The sequence below is a fragment of the Rhinichthys klamathensis genome, unplaced genomic scaffold (genome assembly GCF_029890125.1).
Source record: "Rhinichthys klamathensis goyatoka isolate OS25496 unplaced genomic scaffold, OSU_Roscu_1.1 h1tg000332l_1, whole genome shotgun sequence".
Lineage (NCBI taxonomy): Eukaryota > Metazoa > Chordata > Actinopteri > Cypriniformes > Leuciscidae > Rhinichthys > Rhinichthys klamathensis.
Window position 1 is genome coordinate 346,672 of NW_026606847.1, and position 20,065 is coordinate 366,736.

Genomic DNA, 20,065 nt, shown 5'->3' on the forward strand with positions numbered 1-20,065 from the left:
GTGAGTGAGGGCAGTGAGTGAGGGCAGTGAGGGAGTGAGGGCAGTGAGGGACGGAGTGAGGGCAGTGAGGGACGGAGTGAGGGCAGTGAGGGCAGTGAGGGCAGTGAGGGACGGAGTGAGGGACGGAGTGAGGGCAGTGAGGGACGGAGTGAGGGCAGTGAGGGACGGAGTGAGGGCAGTGAGGGACGGAGTGAGGGCAGTGAGGGACGGAGTGAGGGCAGTGAGGGACGGAGTGAGGGCAGTGAGGGACGGAGTGAGGGCAGTGAGGGACGGAGTGAGGGACGGAGTGAGGGCAGTGAGGGACGGAGTGAGGGCAGTGAGTGAGTGAGTGAGTGAGGGCAGTGAGTGAGTGAGTGAGGGAGGGCAGTGAGTGAGGGAGGGCAGTGAGTGAGTGAGGGCAGTGAGTGAGTGAGTGAGTGAGTGAGTGAGTGAGTGAGTGAGTGAGTGAGTGAGTGAGTGAGTGAGTGAGTGAGTGAGTGAGTGAGGGACGGAGTGAGGGCAGTGAGTGAGGGACGGAGTGAGGGCAGTGAGTGAGTGAGTGAGTGAGGGCAGTGAGTGAGGGCAGTGAGTGAGGGCAGTGAGTGAGGGACGGAGTGAGGGCAGTGAGGGACGGAGTGAGGGCAGTGAGGGACGGAGTGAGGGCAGTGAGGGACGGAGTGAGGGCAGTGAGGGACGGAGTGAGGGCAGTGAGGGACGGAGTGAGGGCAGTGAGTGAGTGAGTGAGGGCAGTGAGTGAGTGAGTGAGGGCAGTGAGTGAGTGAGTGAGGGCAGTGAGGGAGTGAGTGAGTGAGTGAGTGAGTGAGTGAGTGAGTGAGTGAGTGAGTGAGTGAGGGCAGTGAGGGAGGGCAGTGAGGGAGGGCAGTGAGGGACGGAGTGAGGGCAGTGAGGGACGGAGTGAGGGCAGTGAGGGACGGAGTGAGGGCAGTGAGTGAGTGAGTGAGTGAGGGCAGTGAGTGAGGGACGGAGTGAGGGCAGTGAGTGAGGGCAGTGAGTGAGGGCAGTGAGTGAGGGACGGAGTGAGGGCAGTGAGGGACGGAGTGAGGGCAGTGAGGGACGGAGTGAGGGCAGTGAGGGACGGAGTGAGGGCAGTGAGGGACGGAGTGAGGGCAGTGAGGGACGGAGTGAGGGCAGTGAGGGACGGAGTGAGGGCAGTGAGGGACGGAGTGAGGGCAGTGAGTGAGTGAGTGAGTGAGGGCAGTGAGTGAGGGACGGAGTGAGGGCAGTGAGTGAGGGCAGTGAGTGAGGGCAGTGAGTGAGTGAGTGAGTGAGTGAGGGCAGTGAGTGAGGGACGGAGTGAGGGCAGTGAGGGACGGAGTGAGGGCAGTGAGGGACGGAGTGAGGGCAGTGAGGGACGGAGTGAGGGCAGTGAGGGACGGAGTGAGGGCAGTGAGGGACGGAGTGAGGGCAGTGAGGGACGGAGTGAGGGCAGTGAGTGAGTGAGTGAGGGCAGTGAGTGAGTGAGTGAGTGAGTGAGGGCAGTGAGTGAGGGCAGTGAGTGAGGGCAGTGAGTGAGGGCAGTGAGGGAGTGAGGGCAGTGAGGGACGGAGTGAGGGCAGTGAGTGAGGGACGGAGTGAGGGCAGTGAGTGAGGGCAGTGAGTGAGGGCAGTGAGTGAGGGCAGTGAGTGAGGGCAGTGAGTGAGGGCAGTGAGTGAGTGAGTGAGTGAGTGAGTGAGGGCAGTGAGTGAGGGCAGTGAGGGACGGAGTGAGGGCAGTGAGGGACGGAGTGAGGGCAGTGAGGGACGGAGTGAGGGCAGTGAGGGACGGAGTGAGGGCAGTGAGGGACGGAGTGAGGGCAGTGAGGGACGGAGTGAGGGCAGTGAGGGACGGAGTGAGGGCAGTGAGTGAGTGAGTGAGGGCAGTGAGTGAGTGAGGGCAGTGAGTGAGTGAGGGAGGGCAGTGAGTGAGGGACGGAGTGAGGGCAGTGAGTGAGGGACGGAGTGAGGGCAGTGAGTGAGGGCAGTGAGTGAGGGCAGTGAGTGAGTGAGTGAGTGAGTGAGGGCAGTGAGTGAGGGCAGTGAGTGAGGGCAGTGAGTGAGGGCAGTGAGTGAGGGCAGTGAGTGAGGGACGGAGTGAGGGACGGAGTGAGGGACGGAGTGAGGGACGGAGTGAGGGACGGAGTGAGGGCAGTGAGGGACGGAGTGAGGGCAGTGAGGGACGGAGTGAGGGCAGTGAGGGACGGAGTGAGGGCAGTGAGGGACGGAGTGAGGGCAGTGAGTGAGGGCAGTGAGTGAGTGAGTGAGTGAGTGAGGGCAGTGAGTGAGGGCAGTGAGTGAGGGCAGTGAGGGAGTGAGGGCAGTGAGGGACGGAGTGAGGGCAGTGAGGGACGGAGTGAGGGCAGTGAGGGCAGTGAGGGACGGAGTGAGGGACGGAGTGAGGGCAGTGAGGGACGGAGTGAGGGCAGTGAGGGACGGAGTGAGGGCAGTGAGGGACGGAGTGAGGGCAGTGAGGGACGGAGTGAGGGCAGTGAGGGACGGAGTGAGGGCAGTGAGGGACGGAGTGAGGGCAGTGAGGGACGGAGTGAGGGCAGTGAGGGACGGAGTGAGGGCAGTGAGGGACGGAGTGAGGGCAGTGAGTGAGTGAGTGAGTGAGGGCAGTGAGTGAGTGAGTGAGGGAGGGCAGTGAGTGAGGGAGGGCAGTGAGTGAGTGAGGGCAGTGAGTGAGTGAGTGAGTGAGTGAGTGAGTGAGTGAGTGAGTGAGTGAGTGAGTGAGTGAGTGAGTGAGTGAGGGACGGAGTGAGGGCAGTGAGTGAGGGACGGAGTGAGGGCAGTGAGTGAGTGAGTGAGTGAGGGCAGTGAGTGAGGGACGGAGTGAGGGCAGTGAGTGAGGGACGGAGTGAGGGCAGTGAGGGACGGAGTGAGGGCAGTGAGGGACGGAGTGAGGGCAGTGAGGGACGGAGTGAGGGCAGTGAGGGACGGAGTGAGGGCAGTGAGGGACGGAGTGAGGGCAGTGAGTGAGTGAGTGAGGGCAGTGAGTGAGTGAGTGAGGGCAGTGAGTGAGTGAGTGAGTGAGTGAGTGAGTGAGTGAGTGAGTGAGTGAGTGAGTGAGTGAGTGAGTGAGTGAGTGAGTGAGGGCAGTGAGGGAGGGCAGTGAGGGAGGGCAGTGAGGGACGGAGTGAGGGCAGTGAGGGACGGAGTGAGGGCAGTGAGGGACGGAGTGAGGGCAGTGAGTGAGTGAGTGAGTGAGGGCAGTGAGTGAGGGACGGAGTGAGGGCAGTGAGTGAGGGCAGTGAGTGAGGGACGGAGTGAGGGCAGTGAGGGACGGAGTGAGGGCAGTGAGGGACGGAGTGAGGGCAGTGAGGGACGGAGTGAGGGCAGTGAGGGACGGAGTGAGGGCAGTGAGGGACGGAGTGAGGGCAGTGAGGGACGGAGTGAGGGCAGTGAGGGACGGAGTGAGGGCAGTGAGGGACGGAGTGAGGGCAGTGAGTGAGTGAGTGAGTGAGGGCAGTGAGTGAGGGACGGAGTGAGGGCAGTGAGTGAGGGCAGTGAGTGAGGGCAGTGAGTGAGTGAGTGAGTGAGTGAGGGCAGTGAGTGAGGGACGGAGTGAGGGCAGTGAGGGACGGAGTGAGGGCAGTGAGGGACGGAGTGAGGGCAGTGAGGGACGGAGTGAGGGCAGTGAGGGACGGAGTGAGGGCAGTGAGGGACGGAGTGAGGGCAGTGAGGGACGGAGTGAGGGCAGTGAGTGAGTGAGTGAGGGCAGTGAGTGAGTGAGTGAGTGAGTGAGGGCAGTGAGTGAGGGCAGTGAGTGAGGGCAGTGAGTGAGGGCAGTGAGGGAGTGAGGGCAGTGAGGGAGTGAGGGCAGTGAGGGACGGAGTGAGGGCAGTGAGTGAGGGACGGAGTGAGGGCAGTGAGTGAGGGACGGAGTGAGGGCAGTGAGTGAGGGCAGTGAGTGAGGGCAGTGAGTGAGTGAGTGAGTGAGTGAGTGAGGGCAGTGAGTGAGGGACGGAGTGAGGGCAGTGAGGGACGGAGTGAGGGCAGTGAGGGACGGAGTGAGGGCAGTGAGGGACGGAGTGAGGGCAGTGAGGGACGGAGTGAGGGCAGTGAGGGACGGAGTGGAGTGAGTGAGTGAGTGAGTGAGGGCAGTGAGTGAGGGCAGTGAGTGAGGGCAGTGAGGGAGTGAGGGCAGTGAGGGACGGAGTGAGGGCAGTGAGGGACGGAGTGAGGGCAGTGAGGGACGGAGTGAGGGACGGAGTGAGGGCAGTGAGGGACGGAGTGAGGGCAGTGAGGGACGGAGTGAGGGCAGTGAGGGACGGAGTGAGGGCAGTGAGGGACGGAGTGAGGGCAGTGAGGGACGGAGTGAGGGCAGTGAGGGACGGAGTGAGGGCAGTGAGGGACGGAGTGAGGGCAGTGAGTGAGTGAGTGAGGGAGGGCAGTGAGTGAGGGAGGGCAGTGAGTGAGTGAGGGCAGTGAGTGAGTGAGGGAGGGCAGTGAGTGAGTGAGGGAGGGCAGTGAGTGAGTGAGGGAGGGCAGTGAGTGAGGGAGGGCAGTGAGTGAGTGAGGGAGGGCAGTGAGTGAGTGAGGGAGGGCAGTGAGTGAGTGAGGGAGGGCAGTGAGTGAGTGAGGGCAGTGAGTGAGTGAGGGCAGTGAGTGAGTGAGGGCAGTGAGTGAGGGAGGGGAGTGAGTGAGGGCGGGGAGTGAGTGAGGGCAGTGAGTGAGTGAGGGCAGTGAGTGAGGGCAGTGAGTGAGTGAGGGCAGTGAGTGAGGGCAGTGAGTGAGTGAGGGCAGTGAGTGAGGGAGGGCAGTGAGTGAGAGGCAGTGAGTGAGGGAGGGCAGTGAGTGAGGGAGGGCAGTGAGTGAGTGAGGGCAGTGAGTGAGGGAGGGCAGTGAGTGAGTGAGGGCAGTGAGTGAGTGAGGGCAGTGAGTGAGGGCAGTGAGTGAGTGAGGGAGGGCAGTGAGTGAGGGAGGGCAGTGAGTGAGGGCAGTGAGTGAGTGAGGGCAGTGAGTGAGTGAGGGCAGTGAGTGAGTGAGGGCAGTGAGTGAGTGAGGGCGTGAGGGCAGTGAGTGAGTGAGGGCAGTGAGTGAGTGAGGGCAGTGAGTGAGTGAGGGCAGTGAGTGAGGGAGGGCAGTGAGTGAGGGAGGGCAGTGAGTGAGGGAGGGCAGTGAGTGAGGGAGGGCAGTGAGGGCAGTGAGTGAGGGCAGTGAGTGAGGGAGGGCAGTGAGTGAGTGAGGGCAGTGAGTGAGTGAGGGCAGTGAGTGAGTGAGGGCAGTGAGTGAGGGCAGTGAGTGAGTGAGGGCAGTGAGTGAGGGAGGGCAGTGAGTGAGGGAGGGCAGTGAGTGAGTGAGGGCAGTGAGTGAGTGAGGGCAGTGAGTGAGTGAGGGCAGTGAGTGAGTGAGGGCAGTGAGTGAGTGAGTGAGGGCAGTGAGTGAGTGAGGGCAGTGAGTGAGTGAGGGCAGTGAGTGAGGGAGGGCAGTGAGTGAGGGCAGTGAGTGAGGGAGGGCAGTGAGGGCAGTGAGTGAGTGAGGGCAGTGAGTGAGTGAGGGCAGTGAGTGAGGGAGGGGAGTGAGTGAGGGCAGTGAGTGAGTGAGGGCAGTGAGTGAGTGAGGGCAGTGAGTGAGGGCAGTGAGTGAGTGAGGGCAGTGAGTGAGGGAGGGCAGTGAGTGAGAGGCAGTGAGTGAGGGAGGGCAGTGAGTGAGTGAGGGCAGTGAGTGAGGGAGGGCAGTGAGTGAGTGAGGGCAGTGAGTGAGTGAGGGCAGTGAGTGAGGGCAGTGAGTGAGTGAGGGCAGTGAGTGAGTGAGGGCAGTGAGTGAGTGAGGGCAGTGAGTGAGGGAGGGCAGTGAGTGAGGGAGGGCAGTGAGTGAGTGAGGGCAGTGAGTGAGTGAGGGCAGTGAGTGAGTGAGGGCAGTGAGTGAGTGAGGGCAGTGAGTGAGTGAGTGAGGGCAGTGAGTGAGTGAGGGCAGTGAGTGAGGGAGGGCAGTGAGTGAGGGCAGTGAGTGAGGGAGGGCAGTGAGGGCAGTGAGTGAGTGAGGGCAGTGAGTGAGTGAGGGCAGTGAGTGAGTGAGGGCAGTGAGTGAGGGAGGGGAGTGAGTGAGGGCAGTGAGTGAGTGAGGGCAGTGAGTGAGGGCAGTGAGTGAGTGAGGGCAGTGAGTGAGGGCAGTGAGTGAGTGAGGGCAGTGAGTGAGGGAGGGCAGTGAGTGAGAGGCAGTGAGTGAGAGGCAGTGAGTGAGGGAGGGCAGTGAGTGAGGGCAGTGAGTGAGTGAGGGCAGTGAGTGAGGGAGGGCAGTGAGTGAGTGAGGGCAGTGAGTGAGTGAGGGCAGTGAGTGAGGGCAGTGAGTGAGTGAGGGCAGTGAGTGAGGGCAGTGAGTGAGTGAGGGAGGGAGGGAGGGAGGGAGGGCAGTGAGTGAGTGAGGGAGGGCAGTGAGTGAGTGAGGGCAGTGAGTGAGTGAGGGCAGTGAGTGAGTGAGGGCAGTGAGGGAGGGCAGTGAGTGAGGGAGGGAGGGAGGGAGGGAGGGCAGTGAGTGAGTGAGGGAGGGCAGTGAGTGAGTGAGGGAGGGCAGTGAGTGAGTCAGTTAGTGAGTGAGGGCAGTGAGTGAGTGAGTGAGTGAGGGAGGGCAGTGAGTGAGTGAGTGAGTGAGGGAGGGCAGTGAGTGAGGGAGGGCAGTGAGTGAGTGAGGGCAGTAAGTGAGGGCAGTTTCATGTTCTTTGAAAGCAGAGGTGCATCACAGAAGCTGTGTGTGTGTGCAGGCTCTCTCCAGCAGTGTGAGCTCCAGTAAGCTGTTTCCCAGCAGCACGTCGCCTCACGAGACGTCGTTCGGGGAGGAGGTGGAGGTGCACAGTCTGCTGGTGGTGGATCAGCACACGTTCGAGGGTAAGTGTGTGTGTGTGTGTGTGTGTGTGTGTGTGCGCGCGGTCTAACGCTTCTCTCCCGCAGTGCTGCACGCGCATCAGTTCCTGCAGAACGAGTACGCGCTCAGCATGGTCTCCTGTAAGCTGGGCCGCGATCCGGCCGTCTACTTCATCGTCGGCACAGCCATGGTGTATCCAGAGGAGGCGGAGCCTAAGCAGGGCCGCATCATCGTCTTCCACTACACCGACGGTAAGGCTCATCAGAAACACCTTCATTATTCTCTACAGGGTTATTACAAATATTGTGGCTTTTTCAATTATGAATGTGAAGTTTTACCGTATCGTATTAATGAAATGGTGCATTCTAGGTCAGGGGTTTTCAAAGTGGGATCTGTGGAAATGTTTAGAGAAAAACAGTGTGTAAAAGATAATTGAAATAAAATAAACAAACATACGAATAAAAAAAAAAATAGGTCAAAATAAGTAATTGAGTGAATAAATGCATCTAACAATACTATTGTAAGAAAAAATATATATGTAACTTAATAGAAACTAATTATTTTCCAAATAATATTGACATTATGATTTTTTTTTTACACTAAAAGTAGGGTCTTTGAACAGCAACCTATAGAGCTGAAGATGATCATAATAGTCATTTTGTGTGTGTAATCATATGTGCTGTTTTCTCAGGTAAACTGCAGACGGTGGCAGAGAAGGAGGTTAAAGGTGCCGTTTACTCGATGGTGGAGTTCAACGGAAAACTGCTGGCCAGCATCAACAGCACCGTGAGTTCGGCCCCATCACACTCTTCAGCGCATCTCTTTCCCGCCGCTAACGTGTGTCTGCGCAGGTGCGTCTGTACGAGTGGACGGCAGAGAAGGAGCTGCGGACGGAGTGTAACCACTATAATAACATCATGGCTCTGTATCTGAAGACGAAGGGCGACTTCATCCTGGTGGGGGACCTGATGCGCTCGGTGCTCCTGCTAGCATACAAGCCCATGGAGGGCAGCTTTGAGGAGGTGACCGCTGACGCACTGCATTCTGGGGGTTCTGCTGCGGCTCTGGTCTGAAGGAAGCTTAGTTTCCTCTCGCTGTTGTCTTTTCATTAGATTGCCCGTGATTTCAACCCAAACTGGATGAGTGCTGTCGAAATCCTGGATGATGACAACTTCCTCGGAGCCGAGAATGCGTTCAACCTGTTCGTCTGCCAGAAGGACAGGTAACGGAGCGAGTGCATCATCACTCGCTGAATGCTCTGATGAGGAAGCTTGTGTGCGGAAGCGAGCTTAAGGGAGCGAGCGTAAGGGAGCGAGCGTGAGGGAGCGAGCGAGCGTGAGGAAGCGAGCGAGCGTGAGGGAGCGAGCGTGAGGGAGCGAGCGTGAGGAAGCGAGCGAGCGTGAGGGAGCGTGAGGGAGCCAGCGTGAGGAAGCGAGCGTGAGGGAGCGAGCGAGCGTGAGGAAGCGAGCGTGAGGAAGCGAGCGAGCGTGAGAAAGCGAGCGAGCGTGAGGGAGCGTGAGGGAGCGAGCGTGAGGGAGCGTGAGGGAGCGAGCGTGAGGGAGCGTGAGGGAGCGAGCGTGAGGAAGCGAGCGTGAGGGAGCGAGCGTGAGGAAGCGATCGAGCGTGAGGGAGAGAGCGTGAGGGAGAGAGCGTGAGGGAGAGAGCGTGAGGGAGAGAGCGTGAGGAAGCGAGCGAGCGTGAGGAAGCGAGCGAGCGTGAGGAAGCGAGCGTGAGGGAGCGAGCGTGAGGAAGCGAGCGAGCGTGAGGGAGCGAGCGTGAGGAAGCGAGCGAGCGTGAGGGAGCGAGCGAGCGTGAGGGAGCGAGCGAGCGTGATGAAGCGAGCGAGCGTGAGTGAGCGAGCGTGAGGGAGAGAGCGTGAGGGAGCAAGCGTGAGGAAGCGAGCGAGCGTGAGGAAGCGAGCGTGAGGGAGCGAGCGTGAGGGAGCGAGCGTGAGGAAGCGAGCGAGCGTGAGGAAGCGAGCGAGCGTGATGAAGCGAGCGAGCGTGAGTGAGCGAGCGTGAGGGAGAGAGCGTGAGGGAGCAAGCGTGAGGAAGCGAGCGAGCGTGAGGAAGCGAGCGAGCGTGAGGAAGCGAGCGAGCGTGAGTGAGCGAGCGTGAGGGAGCGAGCGTGAGGGAGCGAGCGTGAGGGAGCGAGCGTGAGGAAGCGAGCGAGCGTGAGGAAGCGAGCGAGCGTGAGGAAGCGAGCGAGCGTGAGGAAGCGAGCGAGCGTGAGTGAGCGAGCGTGAGGGAGCGAGCGTGAGGGAGCGAGCGTGAGGGAGCGAGCGTGAGGAAGCGAGCGAGCGTGAGGAAGCGAGCGAGCGTGAGGAAGCGAGCGAGCGTGATGAAGCGAGCAAGCGTGAGTGAGCGAGCGTGAGGGAGAGAGCGTGAGGGAGCAAGCGTGAGGAAGCGTGAGCGAGCGTGAGGGAGCCAGCGTGAGGAAGCGAGCGTGAGGGAGCGAGCGAGCGTGAGGAAGCGAGCGTGAGGAAGCGAGCGAGCGTGAGAAAGCGAGCGAGCGTGAGGGAGCGTGAGGGAGCGAGCGTGAGGGAGCGTGAGGGAGCGAGCGTGAGGAAGCGAGCGTGAGGGAGCGAGCGTGAGGAAGCGATCGAGCGTGAGGGAGCGAGCGTGAGGGAGCGAGCGTGAGGGAGCGAGCGTGAGGGAGCGAGCGTGAGGGAGCGAGCGTGAGGGAGCGAGCGTGAGGGAGCGAGCGTGAGGGAGCGAGCGTGAGGAAGCGAGCGAGCGTGAGGGAGCGAGCGTGAGGGAGCGAGCGTGAGGAAGCGAGCGAGCGTGAGGGAGCGAGCGTGAGGAAGCGAGCGAGCGTGAGGAAGCGAGCGATCGTGAGGAAGCGAGCGAGCGTGAGCGAGCGAGCGTGAGGGAGAGAGCGTGAGGGAGAGAGCGTGAGGGAGAGAGCGTGAGGGAGAGAGCGTGAGGGAGAGAGCGTGAGGGAGAGAGCGTGAGGGAGAGAGCGAGCGTGAGGAAGCGAGCGAGCGTGAGGAAGCGAGCGTGAGGGAGCGAGCGTGAGGGAGCGAGCGTGAGGAAGCGAGCGAGCGTGAGGAAGCGAGCGAGCGTGAGGAAGCGAGCGTGAGCGAGCGCGCGTGAGGGAGAGAGCGTGAGGAAGCGCGCGAGTGTGAGGAAGCGCGAGCGTGAGGAAGCGATCGAGCGTGAGGAAGCGATCGAGCCTGAGGAAGCGATCGAGCGTGAGGAAGCGCGCGTGAGGAAGCGCGAGTGTGAGGAAGCGAGCGTGAGGAAGCGAGCGAGCGTGAGGAAGCGATCGAGCGTGAGGGAGCGAGCGTGAGGGAGCGAGCGTGAGGGAGCGAGCGTGAGGGAGCGAGCGTGAGGGAGCGAGCGTGAGGGAGCGAGCGTGAGGAAGCGAGCGAGCGTGAGGGAGCGAGCGAGCGTGAGGGAGCGAGCGAGCGTGATGAAGCGAGCGAGCGTGAGTGAGCGAGCGTGAGGGAGAGAGCGTGAGGGAGCAAGCGTGAGGAAGCGAGCGAGCGTGAGGAAGCGAGCGTGAGGGAGCGAGCGTGAGGAAGCGAGCGAGCGTGAGGAAGCGAGCGAGCGTGATGAAGCGAGCGAGCGTGAGTGAGCGAGCGTGAGGGAGAGAGCGTGAGGAAGCGAGCGAGCGTGAGGAAGCGAGCGAGCGTGAGGAAGCGAGCGAGCGTGAGTGAGCGAGCGTGAGGGAGCGAGCGTGAGGGAGCGAGCGTGAGGAAGCGAGCGAGCGTGAGGAAGCGAGCGAGCGTGAGGAAGCGAGCGAGCGTGAGTGAGCGAGCGTGAGGGAGCGAGCGTGAGGGAGCGAGCGTGAGGGAGCGAGCGTGAGGGAGCGAGCGTGAGGAAGCGAGCGAGCGTGAGGAAGCGAGCGAGCGTGATGAAGCGAGCGAGCGTGAGTGAGCGAGCGTGAGGGAGAGAGCGTGAGGGAGCAAGCGTGAGGAAGCGAGCGAGCGTGAGGAAGCGAGCGAGCGTGAGGAAGCGAGCGAGCGTGAGTGAGCGAGCGTGAGGGAGCGAGCGTGAGGGAGCGAGCGTGAGGGAGCGAGCGTGAGGGAGCGAGCGTGAGGGAGCGAGCGTGAGGAAGCGAGCGAGCGTGAGGAAGCGAGCGAGCGTGAGTGAGCGAGCGTGAGGGAGAGAGCGTGAGCGAGCGAGCGTGAGGAAGCGAGCGAGCGTGAGGAAGCGAGCGAGCGTGAGGAAGCGAGCGAGCGTGAGGAAACGAGCGAGCGTGATGAAGCGAGCGAGCGTGAGTGAGCGAGCGTGAGGGAGAGAGCGTGAGGGAGAGAGCGTGAGGGAGCGAGCGAGAGGAAGCGAGCGAGCGTGAGGAAGCGAGCGAGCGTGAGCGAGCGTGAGGGAGCGAGCGTGAGGGAGCGAGCGTGAGGAAGCGAGCGAGCGTGAGGAAGCGAGCGAGCGTGAGGAAGCGAGCGAGCGAGCGTGAGCGAGCGAGCGTGAGGGAGAGAGCGTGAGGGAGAGAGCGTGAGGAAGCGCGCGAGTGTGAGGAAGCGCGAGTGTAAGGAAGCGCGAGCGTGAGGAAGCGATCGAGCGTGAGGAAGCGATCGAGCCTGAGGAAGCGATCGAGCGTGAGGAAGCGCGCGTGAGGAAGCGCGAGCGTGAGGAAGCGCGAGCGTGAGGAAGCGAGCGTGAGGAAGCACAAGCGAGCGTGAGGAAGCGAGCGCGCGTGAGGAAGCGTGAGCGTGAGGAAGCGAGCGAGCGTGAGGAAGCGAGCGAGCGTGAGGAAGCGAGCGAGCGTGAGGAAGCGAGCGAGCGTGAGGAAGCGAGCGAGCGTGAGGAAGCGAGCGAGTGTGAGGAAGCGCGAGTGTGAGGAAGCACAAGCGAGTGTGAGGGAGCGAGCGTGAGAAAGCGAGCGAGCGTGAGGAAGCACAAGCGAGCGTGAGGAAGCGTGAGCGTGAGGAAGCACAAGCGAGTGTGAGGAAGCGAGCGAGCGTGAGGAAGAGCGAGCGTGAGGAAGCGAGCGAGCGTGAGGAAGCGAGCGAGCGTGAGGAAGCACAAGCGAGTGTGAGGAAGCGAGCGAGCGTGAGGAAGAGCGAGCGTGAGGAAGCGAGCGAGCGTGAGGAAGCGAGCGAGCGTGAGGAAGCGCGAGCGTGAGGAAGCCTGCGTGAGGAAGCGATCGAGCGTGAGGAAGCGAGCGAGCGTGAGGAAGCGAGCGAGCGTGAGGAAGCGCGCGAGCGTGAGGAAGAGCGAGCGTGAGGAAGCGCGAGCGTGAGGAAGCACAAGCGAGCGTGAGGAAGCGAGCGAGCGTGAGGAAGCGAGCGAGCGTGAGGAAGAGCGAGTGTGAGGAAGCGAGCGAGTGTGAGGAAGCGCGAGTGTGAGGAAGCGCGAGTGTGAGGAAGCGCGAGTGTGAGGAAGCGCGAGTGTGAGGAAGCACAAGCGAGTGTGAGGGAGCGAGCGTGAGGAAGCGAGCGAGCGTGAGGAAGCGAGCGAGCGTGAGGAAGCGTGAGCGTGAGGAAGCGAGCGAGCGTGAGGAAGCGAGCGAGCGTGAGGAAGCGCGTGAGCGTGAGGAAGAGCGAGCGTGAGGAAGCGCGAGCGTGAGGAAGCACAAGCGAGCGTGAGGAAGCACAAGCGAGCGTGAGGAAGCGAGCGTGAGGAAGCACAAGCGAGCGTGAGGAAGCGAGCGAGCGTGAGGAAGCGAGCGAGCGTGAGGAAGCGAGCGAGCGTGAGGAAGCGAGCGAGCGTGAGGAAGCGTGAGGAAGCGAGCGAGCGTGAGGAAGCGTGAGCGTGAGGAAGCGAGCGAGCGTGAGGAAGCGAGCGAGCGTGAGGAAGCGAGCGAGCGTGAGGAAGCGAGCGAGCGTGAGGAAGCGAGCGAGCGTGAGGAAGCGTGAGGAAGCGAGCGAGCGTGAGGAAGCGCGCGAGCGTGAGGGAGCGAGCGAGCGTGAGGGAGCGAGCGAGCGTGAAGAAGCGAGCGTGAGGAAGCGAGCGAGCGTGAGGAAGCGCGAGCGTGAGGGAGCGAGCGAGCGTGAGGGAGCGAGCGAGCGTGAGGGAGCGAGCGAGCGTGAAGAAGCGAGCGTGAGGAAGCGAGCGAGCGTGAGGAAGCGAGCGAGCGTGAGGAAGCGCGAGCGTGAGGAAGCGAGCGAGCGTGAGGGAGCGAGCGAGCGAGCGTGAGGGAGCGAGCGAGCGTGAGGAAGCGAGCGAGCGTGAGGAAGCGCGAGCGTGAGGAAGCGCGAGCGTGAGGAAGCGCGAGCGTGAGGAAGCGATCGAGCGTGAGGAAGCGATCGAGCGTGAGGAAGCGATCGAGCGTGAGGAAGCGCGAGCGTGAGGAAGCGCGAGCGTGAGGAAGCACAAGCGAGCGTGAGGAAGCACAAGCGAGCGTGAGGAAGCGAGCGTGAGGAAGAGCGAGCGTGAGGAAGCGAGCGTGAGGAAGCGAGCGTGAGGAAGCGAGCGTGAGGAAGCGAGCGTGAGGAAGCGAGCGTGAGGAAGCGAGCGTGAGGAAGCGCGAGTGTGAGGAAGCGAGCGAGCGTGAGGAAGCGAGCGAGCGTGAGGAAGCGCGAGCGTGAGGAAGCGCGAGCGTGAGGAAGCGAGCGAGCGCGAGGAAGCGTGAGCGAGCGCGAGGAAGCGTGAGCGAGCGCGAGGAAGCGAGCGAGCGCGAGGAAGCGAGCGAGCGCGAGGAAGCGCGAGCGAGCGCGAGGAAGCGAGCGAGCGCGAGGAAGCGAGCGAGCGTGAGGAAGAGCGAGCGAGCGTGAGGAAGCGAGCGAGCGTGAGGAAGCGAGCGAGCGTGAGGAAGCGAGCGAGCGTGAGGAAGAGCGAGCGTGAGGAAGCGAGCGAGCGTGAGGAAGCGAGCGAGCGTGAGAAAGAGCGAGCGTGAGGAAGAGCGAGCGTGAGGAAGAGCGAGCGTGAGGGAGCGAGCGAGCGTGAGGAAGCGAGCGAGCGTGAGGAAGCGAGCGAGTGTGAGGAAGAGCGAGCGTGAGGAAGCGAGCGAGCGTGAGGAAGCGCGTGAGCGTGAGGAAGAGCGAGCGTGAGGAAGCGCGAGCGTGAGGAAGCGCGAGCGTGAGGAAGCGATCGAGCGTGAGGAAGCGATCGAGCGTGAGGAAGCGATCGAGCGTGAGGAAGCGATCGAGCGTGAGGAAGCGATCGAGCGTGCGGAAGCGATCGAGCGTGAGGAAGCGATCGAGCGTGAGGAAGCGATCGAGCGTGAGGAAGCGATCGAGCGTGAGGAAGCGATCGAGCGTGAGGAAGCGATCGAGCGTGAGGAAGCGATCGAGCGTGAGGAAGCGAGCGAGCGTGAGGAAGCGAGCGAGCGTGAGGAAGCGATCGAGCGTGAGGAAGCGAGCGAGCGTGAGGAAGAGCGAGCGTGAGGAAGAGCGAGCGTGAGGAAGCGAGCGAGCGTGAGGAAGCGAGCGAGCGTGAGGAAGCGAGCGAGCGTGAGGAAGCGAGCGAGCGTGAGGAAGCGAGCGAGCGTGAGGAAGAGCGAGCGTGAGGAAGCGAGCGAGTGTGAGGAAGAGCGAGTGTGAGGGAGCGAGCGAGCGTGAGGGAGCGAGCGAGCGTGAGGAAGAGCGAGCGTGAGGAAGAGAGCGAGCGTGAGGAAGCGAGCGAGCGTGAGGAAGCGAGCGAGCGTGAGGAAGCGAGCGAGCGTGAGGAAGCGAGCGAGCGTGAGGAAGCGAGCGAGCGCGAGGAAGCGTGAGCGAGTGCGAGGAAGCGCGAGTGTGAGGAAGCGAGCGAGTGTGAGGAAGCGAGCGAGTGTGAGGAAGCGAGCGAGTGTGAGGAAGCGAGCGAGCGTGAGGAAGCGAGCGAGCGTGAGGAAGCGAGCGAGCGTGAGGAAGAGCGAGCGTGAGGAAGCGAGCGAGTGTGAGGAAGAGCGAGCGTGAGGAAGCGAGCGAGTGTGAGGAAGCGAGCGAGTGTGAGGAAGAGCGAGTGTGAGGAAGCGAGCGAGCGTGAGGGAGCGAGCGAGCGTGAGGAAGAGCGAGCGTGAGGAAGCGAGTGAGTGTGAGGAAGCGAGCGAGTGTGAGGAAGCGAGCGAGCGTGAGGAAGCGAGCGAGTGTGAGGAAGAGCGAGCGTGAGGAAGCGAGCGAGCGTGAGGAAGAGCGAGTGTGAGGAAGCGAGCGAGCGTGAGGAAGAGCGAGTGTGAGGAAGCGAGCGAGCGTGAGGAAGAGCGAGTGTGAGGAAGCGAGCGAGCGTGAGGAAGCGAGCGAGCGTGAGGAAGTGTGAGGAAGCGCGAGTGTGAGGAACCGTAAGTAAGTGTGTGTGTTTTCAGTGCGGCGACCACAGACGAGGAGCGGCAGCATCTGCAGGAAGTGGGTCTGTTCCACCTGGGCGAGTTTGTTAACGTGTTTTCCCACGGTTCCCTGGTCCTGCAGAACCTGGGCGAGAGCTCCACTCCCACACAGGGGTCCGTGCTGTTCGGCACCGTCAACGGCATGATCGGTGAGCTGCTCACACACACACACACACCTGTGACGTCATCGGGTCAGGGTTAGGTCACGTGTCGAGTCTCAGCTGCTGCCGGGTGATATACATTTCAATTTCAAGAAAGAGAAGCACGTCGTGATCTATATGCCATTACCATGATGTTAGTCGTGTGTGATGTGAGTGGATGATCGTCTCTGTGTTTGAGGTTTGGTGACGTCTCTGTCGGAGGGCTGGTATAGTTTACTGCTGGATCTACAGAACCGACTCAACAAGGTCATCAAGAGTGTCGGCAAGATTGAGCACAGCTTATATCCTTTAACACACAATCTCTCAGAGACGCGTGCTGCGTTATCACGTGTGTGTGAGAGAGAGAGGGTGTGTGAGAGAGGGAGAGAGAGAGAGAGAGAGAGGGTGTGTGTGTGTGTGTTTGCTGAATTGACGCTCTTTGGCTTGAACTGTGTATTTGACGTGTTGAGTCCTTGACTAGCGCCACCTGGAGGTCGTTCCACACCGAGCGCAAGACGGAGCAGGCCACAGGCTTCATCGACGGGGATCTGATCGAGAGCTTCCTGGATCTGGGCCGGGCCAAGATGCAGGAGGTGGTCAGCACTCTTCAGGTGAGCGTCACGCGCTGTTCGGTGTTCGATCCGCGCTCACGGGCACACTGATGACATCATCATCGGCCCCCTTCCGATGACGACATCATCGCCCCCCTTCTGATGAGTGTGTGAGCTCGTCATGGGCCATGAACGCGATTCGCCCGTCAGTTCTGAATCCACAGATGTTCATTAGCTGTCAGTTTGGGTTTAATGTAACGACAGACAAAAGATCCAGAATAACACGCACATTAGACGTACAGCACATGTTCCTGTGACGAGTGAGTTTTATGTTTGTTTATGTTCGTGTGTGTGTGTGTGTGTGTGGCAGATCGACGACGGCAGTGGAATGAAGCGTGAAGCCACAGTGGACGAGGTGATCAAGATCGTGGAGGAACTGACGCGGATCCACTAGCCAATCACAGCGTCTCAGACCTGTACATAGCTATACATAAATCAGAGTGTGTGTGTGTGTGTGCTTCACTCCTGTAGAATGAATTGAGTCCCTCACAGCCTCATGTTCTCGCAGCGTTCGTCCTGTGAGCATCAGGAACCATCACTGTCCGATACTGTTCGGCTATAGTTTAGTGTTTGCCATTGTGATGTTTCTCTGTTCGTTCATTTATTTTAATAAAGTTTCCTTCAGTACTTTGGGCCTGTTGCGTTTATGAAGTGTGTGTGTGGGGGGGCTTTTAATAAAAGCACATTACAAATAAAAAGGAGTTCAGTCGTAATATTATATGGTCTCTCTCTGCTGAATGATGTAATACGCCGTCAGGTGTTATTGTGCAGGAAAGCCAGACTCAGCTGGACTGTACATTATCCAGATTACATGCCCACTTACTTCATAAATAAATAAATGGACATGAAATATTGATTTGAGTGTGCATGATTTTATTATGAGCAGAAAGAGCGTGGGTGATACGAGACGCATGAAACTTGAACAGCGATGTAGGAAATCAAGTGTTTAGCATTATTAACTCCAGAAGGCTGACACTGACCAATCACAATCTGTCTAGATGTGTCATATAATAATAATGCATGTCATATAATAATGGATGCATGTCATATAATAATAAATGCATGCAATATAATAGATGAATGCGGTTGCACCATCTGTGTGCAAGTTTTAACGTAGCCTTGTTTTGACATAAATGGGCACTAAGATACAACTTGCACACTACTAAATATTTTTGCGTTGCACCATTAAACTTACTTGAAGAGTAACTCTGTGTAAACTAAATCTTTACAGAAGTCTCCGATCAGGAGTAACGGTTGGAGTAAAATAGACAGATTGAGCAGCTTCAATGAGCTCTTCTTTTGGCCTGACAGACTTCAAATATTCAGACATATATGATAATGCTGACATTTACACTCAATTACATTTTAACAGAGAGAACATTATATGAATAGATCACGTTAGCGGCTCATCAACACGAACCCTTTCCCACAGCGCCGCGTGCATCTGTCCATCCGCGGTGTTGTGCATGTCACAAAATCACTATCAATAAATGTTATTTCTTATGTTGTTTTTGTATTCGTACTTATTTATTTAACCCTAAAAATAATAATAATTTCATTTAAAATACAGTTTCTAAATGTTATTTATGAAAAACACTGTTATTCATGATGATTAAGTATCATATGTAATGGAAACGTATTTTCACTGTTAGTTAAGAGAGGCAAAATAAGTTAGAATAAAGGATAAACTGAAATTCCCAGCATTTAAACAACTTCTGCTCGCGTATTTGAAGGCTGCTATTGGATCATCGAGGCTAAACGTCATATTATGCGACTACGCATTACTTTACGGAAAGCTTACGACCTACTAGCTGCGTTCTCCTTACGAACAAGTGCTGCAACGGAATAAAGTACAGACTTACAAACTAGCTAGTAGTTACTAAGCCTCTAGTGTGGACTTTACGATCCAATTTAAGAAAGAAGTTACGAACGGCTTGTGCAACCCGACCCCAATCCCCAACAGTGTGCTAATACTCTGAGTTAGCGGACATGTAGTTGCAAAGTTACTTATAGTTAGTAGAATGTCTGAAGTGGACCATCAAAATAAAGTTTGACCAAAAAAATTTAATTTTACAGTTAACAACAAAGGTGAAAAATTGGATACAAATTAAAGGTCTGTAAGGTCACTGTAACCCAGATTCAGAAAATCTGCCGATCCGCTGTTCCCTGATGGCGAATCCCCATTTCCCAGGGTCTGCTCTCCAGAATGAGGAGCGTGAGGAAGACTCGTGCGCGAGAATGAGGAGCGTGAGGAAGACTCGTGAATAACCTCCAAGATGGCGCGCCCGTGTGTGCGACATCGCGAAGCCCTTAGATTCACCTGGTTATTGGTGTTATTTTTGTTATTTTCACTGTTATTTACACATCACGTAAAGGCAACAGTAAGACATAGTGTCAAGTACGATCGGGACACGTTGCTTTCTTTACAAGAGCATAGCCATTGGGGAATATTCGATCATACAGCGCTGGTTTCTTACCCAGAGCTGTTACGCCAAAACAACGCACAGCAAGCTCATTTTGGGAGCCAGACCCAAGCGGGAGCCTATACTAGCTCCAATAGACGGAAGCGCAAGCGAGGGAGACGGGGAGGAACCGGGCGTAAGCTCCGAGGGCTTGTTAGCAAAGGGAGGCTAACACTCCCTGTAATTCTGTTTGCAAACGTCCAGTCATGGGGAAATAAAATGGACGAACTGCACGCAAGATTATCAGCGGAACGGAACCTGAGAGACTGCTCCCTTATGTTTCTGTGAGACGTGGCTGGGGGAAGAAATCCCCGATGAACCTCTAACACCGGAGGGTTATACCATCTTCAGAGCTGACAGGCGCGCTGCAGACTGCGGAAAGAGCCGCGGAGGAGGAACGGCTGTCCTAGTAAACCAATCCTGGTGTACGGATAACAAGGTAATCTCTCGGCACTGCTCTGAAGACGTGGAATTTCTAACTTTGAAGTGTAGGCCGTTTATCTACCCAGGGAACTACAATGCATCATTGTAACTGTTGTGTATATCCCCCCCTCTGCTAAGGAGGAGGTTGCACTTAAACTTTTATATAACATGGTCTGTAAACATGAAAAGGAGTATCCTGAAGCTGCTTTTATAATTTTAGGAGATTTTAATCATTGTAATCTCTGTAAAAACATTCCAAAACTGTATCAATATGTGACCTTTCCTACTAGAGGAAATAAAACACTGGATCACTGCTACTGCAATTTAAAAAATGCATACGCAGCTGAATCCAAACCTCACTTTGGGAAGTCTGATCACGTTGCTATTCTACTTAAGCCCATATGCATAAACAGTTTTAAGGCTATCACTGCCACCACTCGTACTGTTAATGTTTGGACTGACAGTGCCATGGCCAGTCTTCAGGGTTGTCTGGAGGCCACGGATATGAACATCTTCAAGGAGGCCACAGACAATATTCATGATTACACGAAAACTGTGAGTGACTATATTAGCTGGTGCACCTCCATATGTGTTCCAGCACGTACTGTCCTGAGCAACTAGCAGGTGTGTACATAGACATTTTTAACCAGTCCCTGTTACAAGAGGTAGTTCCACATCTGTTCAAGTCCAGCATTGTGATACCAGTTCCGAAGAAACCTGACACTGCCACCCTGAATGACTTCAGGCCTGTGGCCCTAACACCAGTTGCCATGAAGTGCCTTGAAAAGCTAATATTAACTCATATAAATTTCTACATCCCAGACACTTTAGATCCAGTACAGTTTGCCTATCGCCCGAATAGATCAGTGGACGATGCAGTGGCCTTTGTTTTTTACACCACATACTTCAACATCTGGACTACAATAAAACATATGTCAGGATGCCATTCCTACACTATAGCTCCGCCTTTAACGCCATCCGCCCTGCAAAACTCATTGTGAAGTTAACAGACCTTGGACTGCCGGCCTCTATTTGTAATTGGATTTTGGACTTTCTTTTGAACAGACCGCAGGTGGTAAAGATGGGAGGGTTAACATCAGGAAATATTACAATTAGCACAGGCACCCCCAAGGCTGTTGCCTCAGCCCAAAGCTCTATACACTGTACACACATGACTGCGTCTCCACTCAGGACAGCTCACTCGTCATCAAATATGCAGATGACACAACCATCTTGGGCCTTATTAAGGGTGGGGACGAGACAGGGTACAGGGAGCTAGTCAATGACATAATTGACTATGGAGAGGAAAATGACCTGTTCCTCAACATAGACAAGACCAGGGAGCTTGTCATAGATTTTAGGAAGAAAACCCCTCCTCTGCAGCCTCTCACCATCAAGGGTACTGTGGTGGAGAGGGCCGATAGCCATAAATTCCTTGGCCTGCATT

At 58.0% G+C, this 20,065-nt stretch overlaps 1 protein-coding gene across 2 annotated transcripts in view; it reads left to right on the forward strand.

Annotated features, from left to right (window-relative positions):
• ddb1 (damage-specific DNA binding protein 1) overlaps positions 1-16,431 on the forward strand; it is a 57,008-nt gene extending 40,577 nt beyond the window's left edge. For both annotated transcript variants that reach the window (XM_056272226.1, XM_056272227.1), the window contains 9 exons: positions 6,680-6,803; positions 6,867-7,031; positions 7,472-7,566; positions 7,632-7,802; positions 7,893-8,002; positions 14,962-15,131; positions 15,322-15,424; positions 15,610-15,733; positions 16,044-16,431. In XM_056272226.1, the coding sequence (XP_056128201.1) occupies positions 6,680-6,803; positions 6,867-7,031; positions 7,472-7,566; positions 7,632-7,802; positions 7,893-8,002; positions 14,962-15,131; positions 15,322-15,424; positions 15,610-15,733; positions 16,044-16,127 (1,146 nt within the window). In that variant the 3' untranslated portion in view covers positions 16,128-16,431. The remainder of the gene's footprint in view (positions 1-6,679; positions 6,804-6,866; positions 7,032-7,471; positions 7,567-7,631; positions 7,803-7,892; positions 8,003-14,961; positions 15,132-15,321; positions 15,425-15,609; positions 15,734-16,043) is intronic.
• Positions 16,432-20,065: the final 3,634 nt, after the last annotated feature.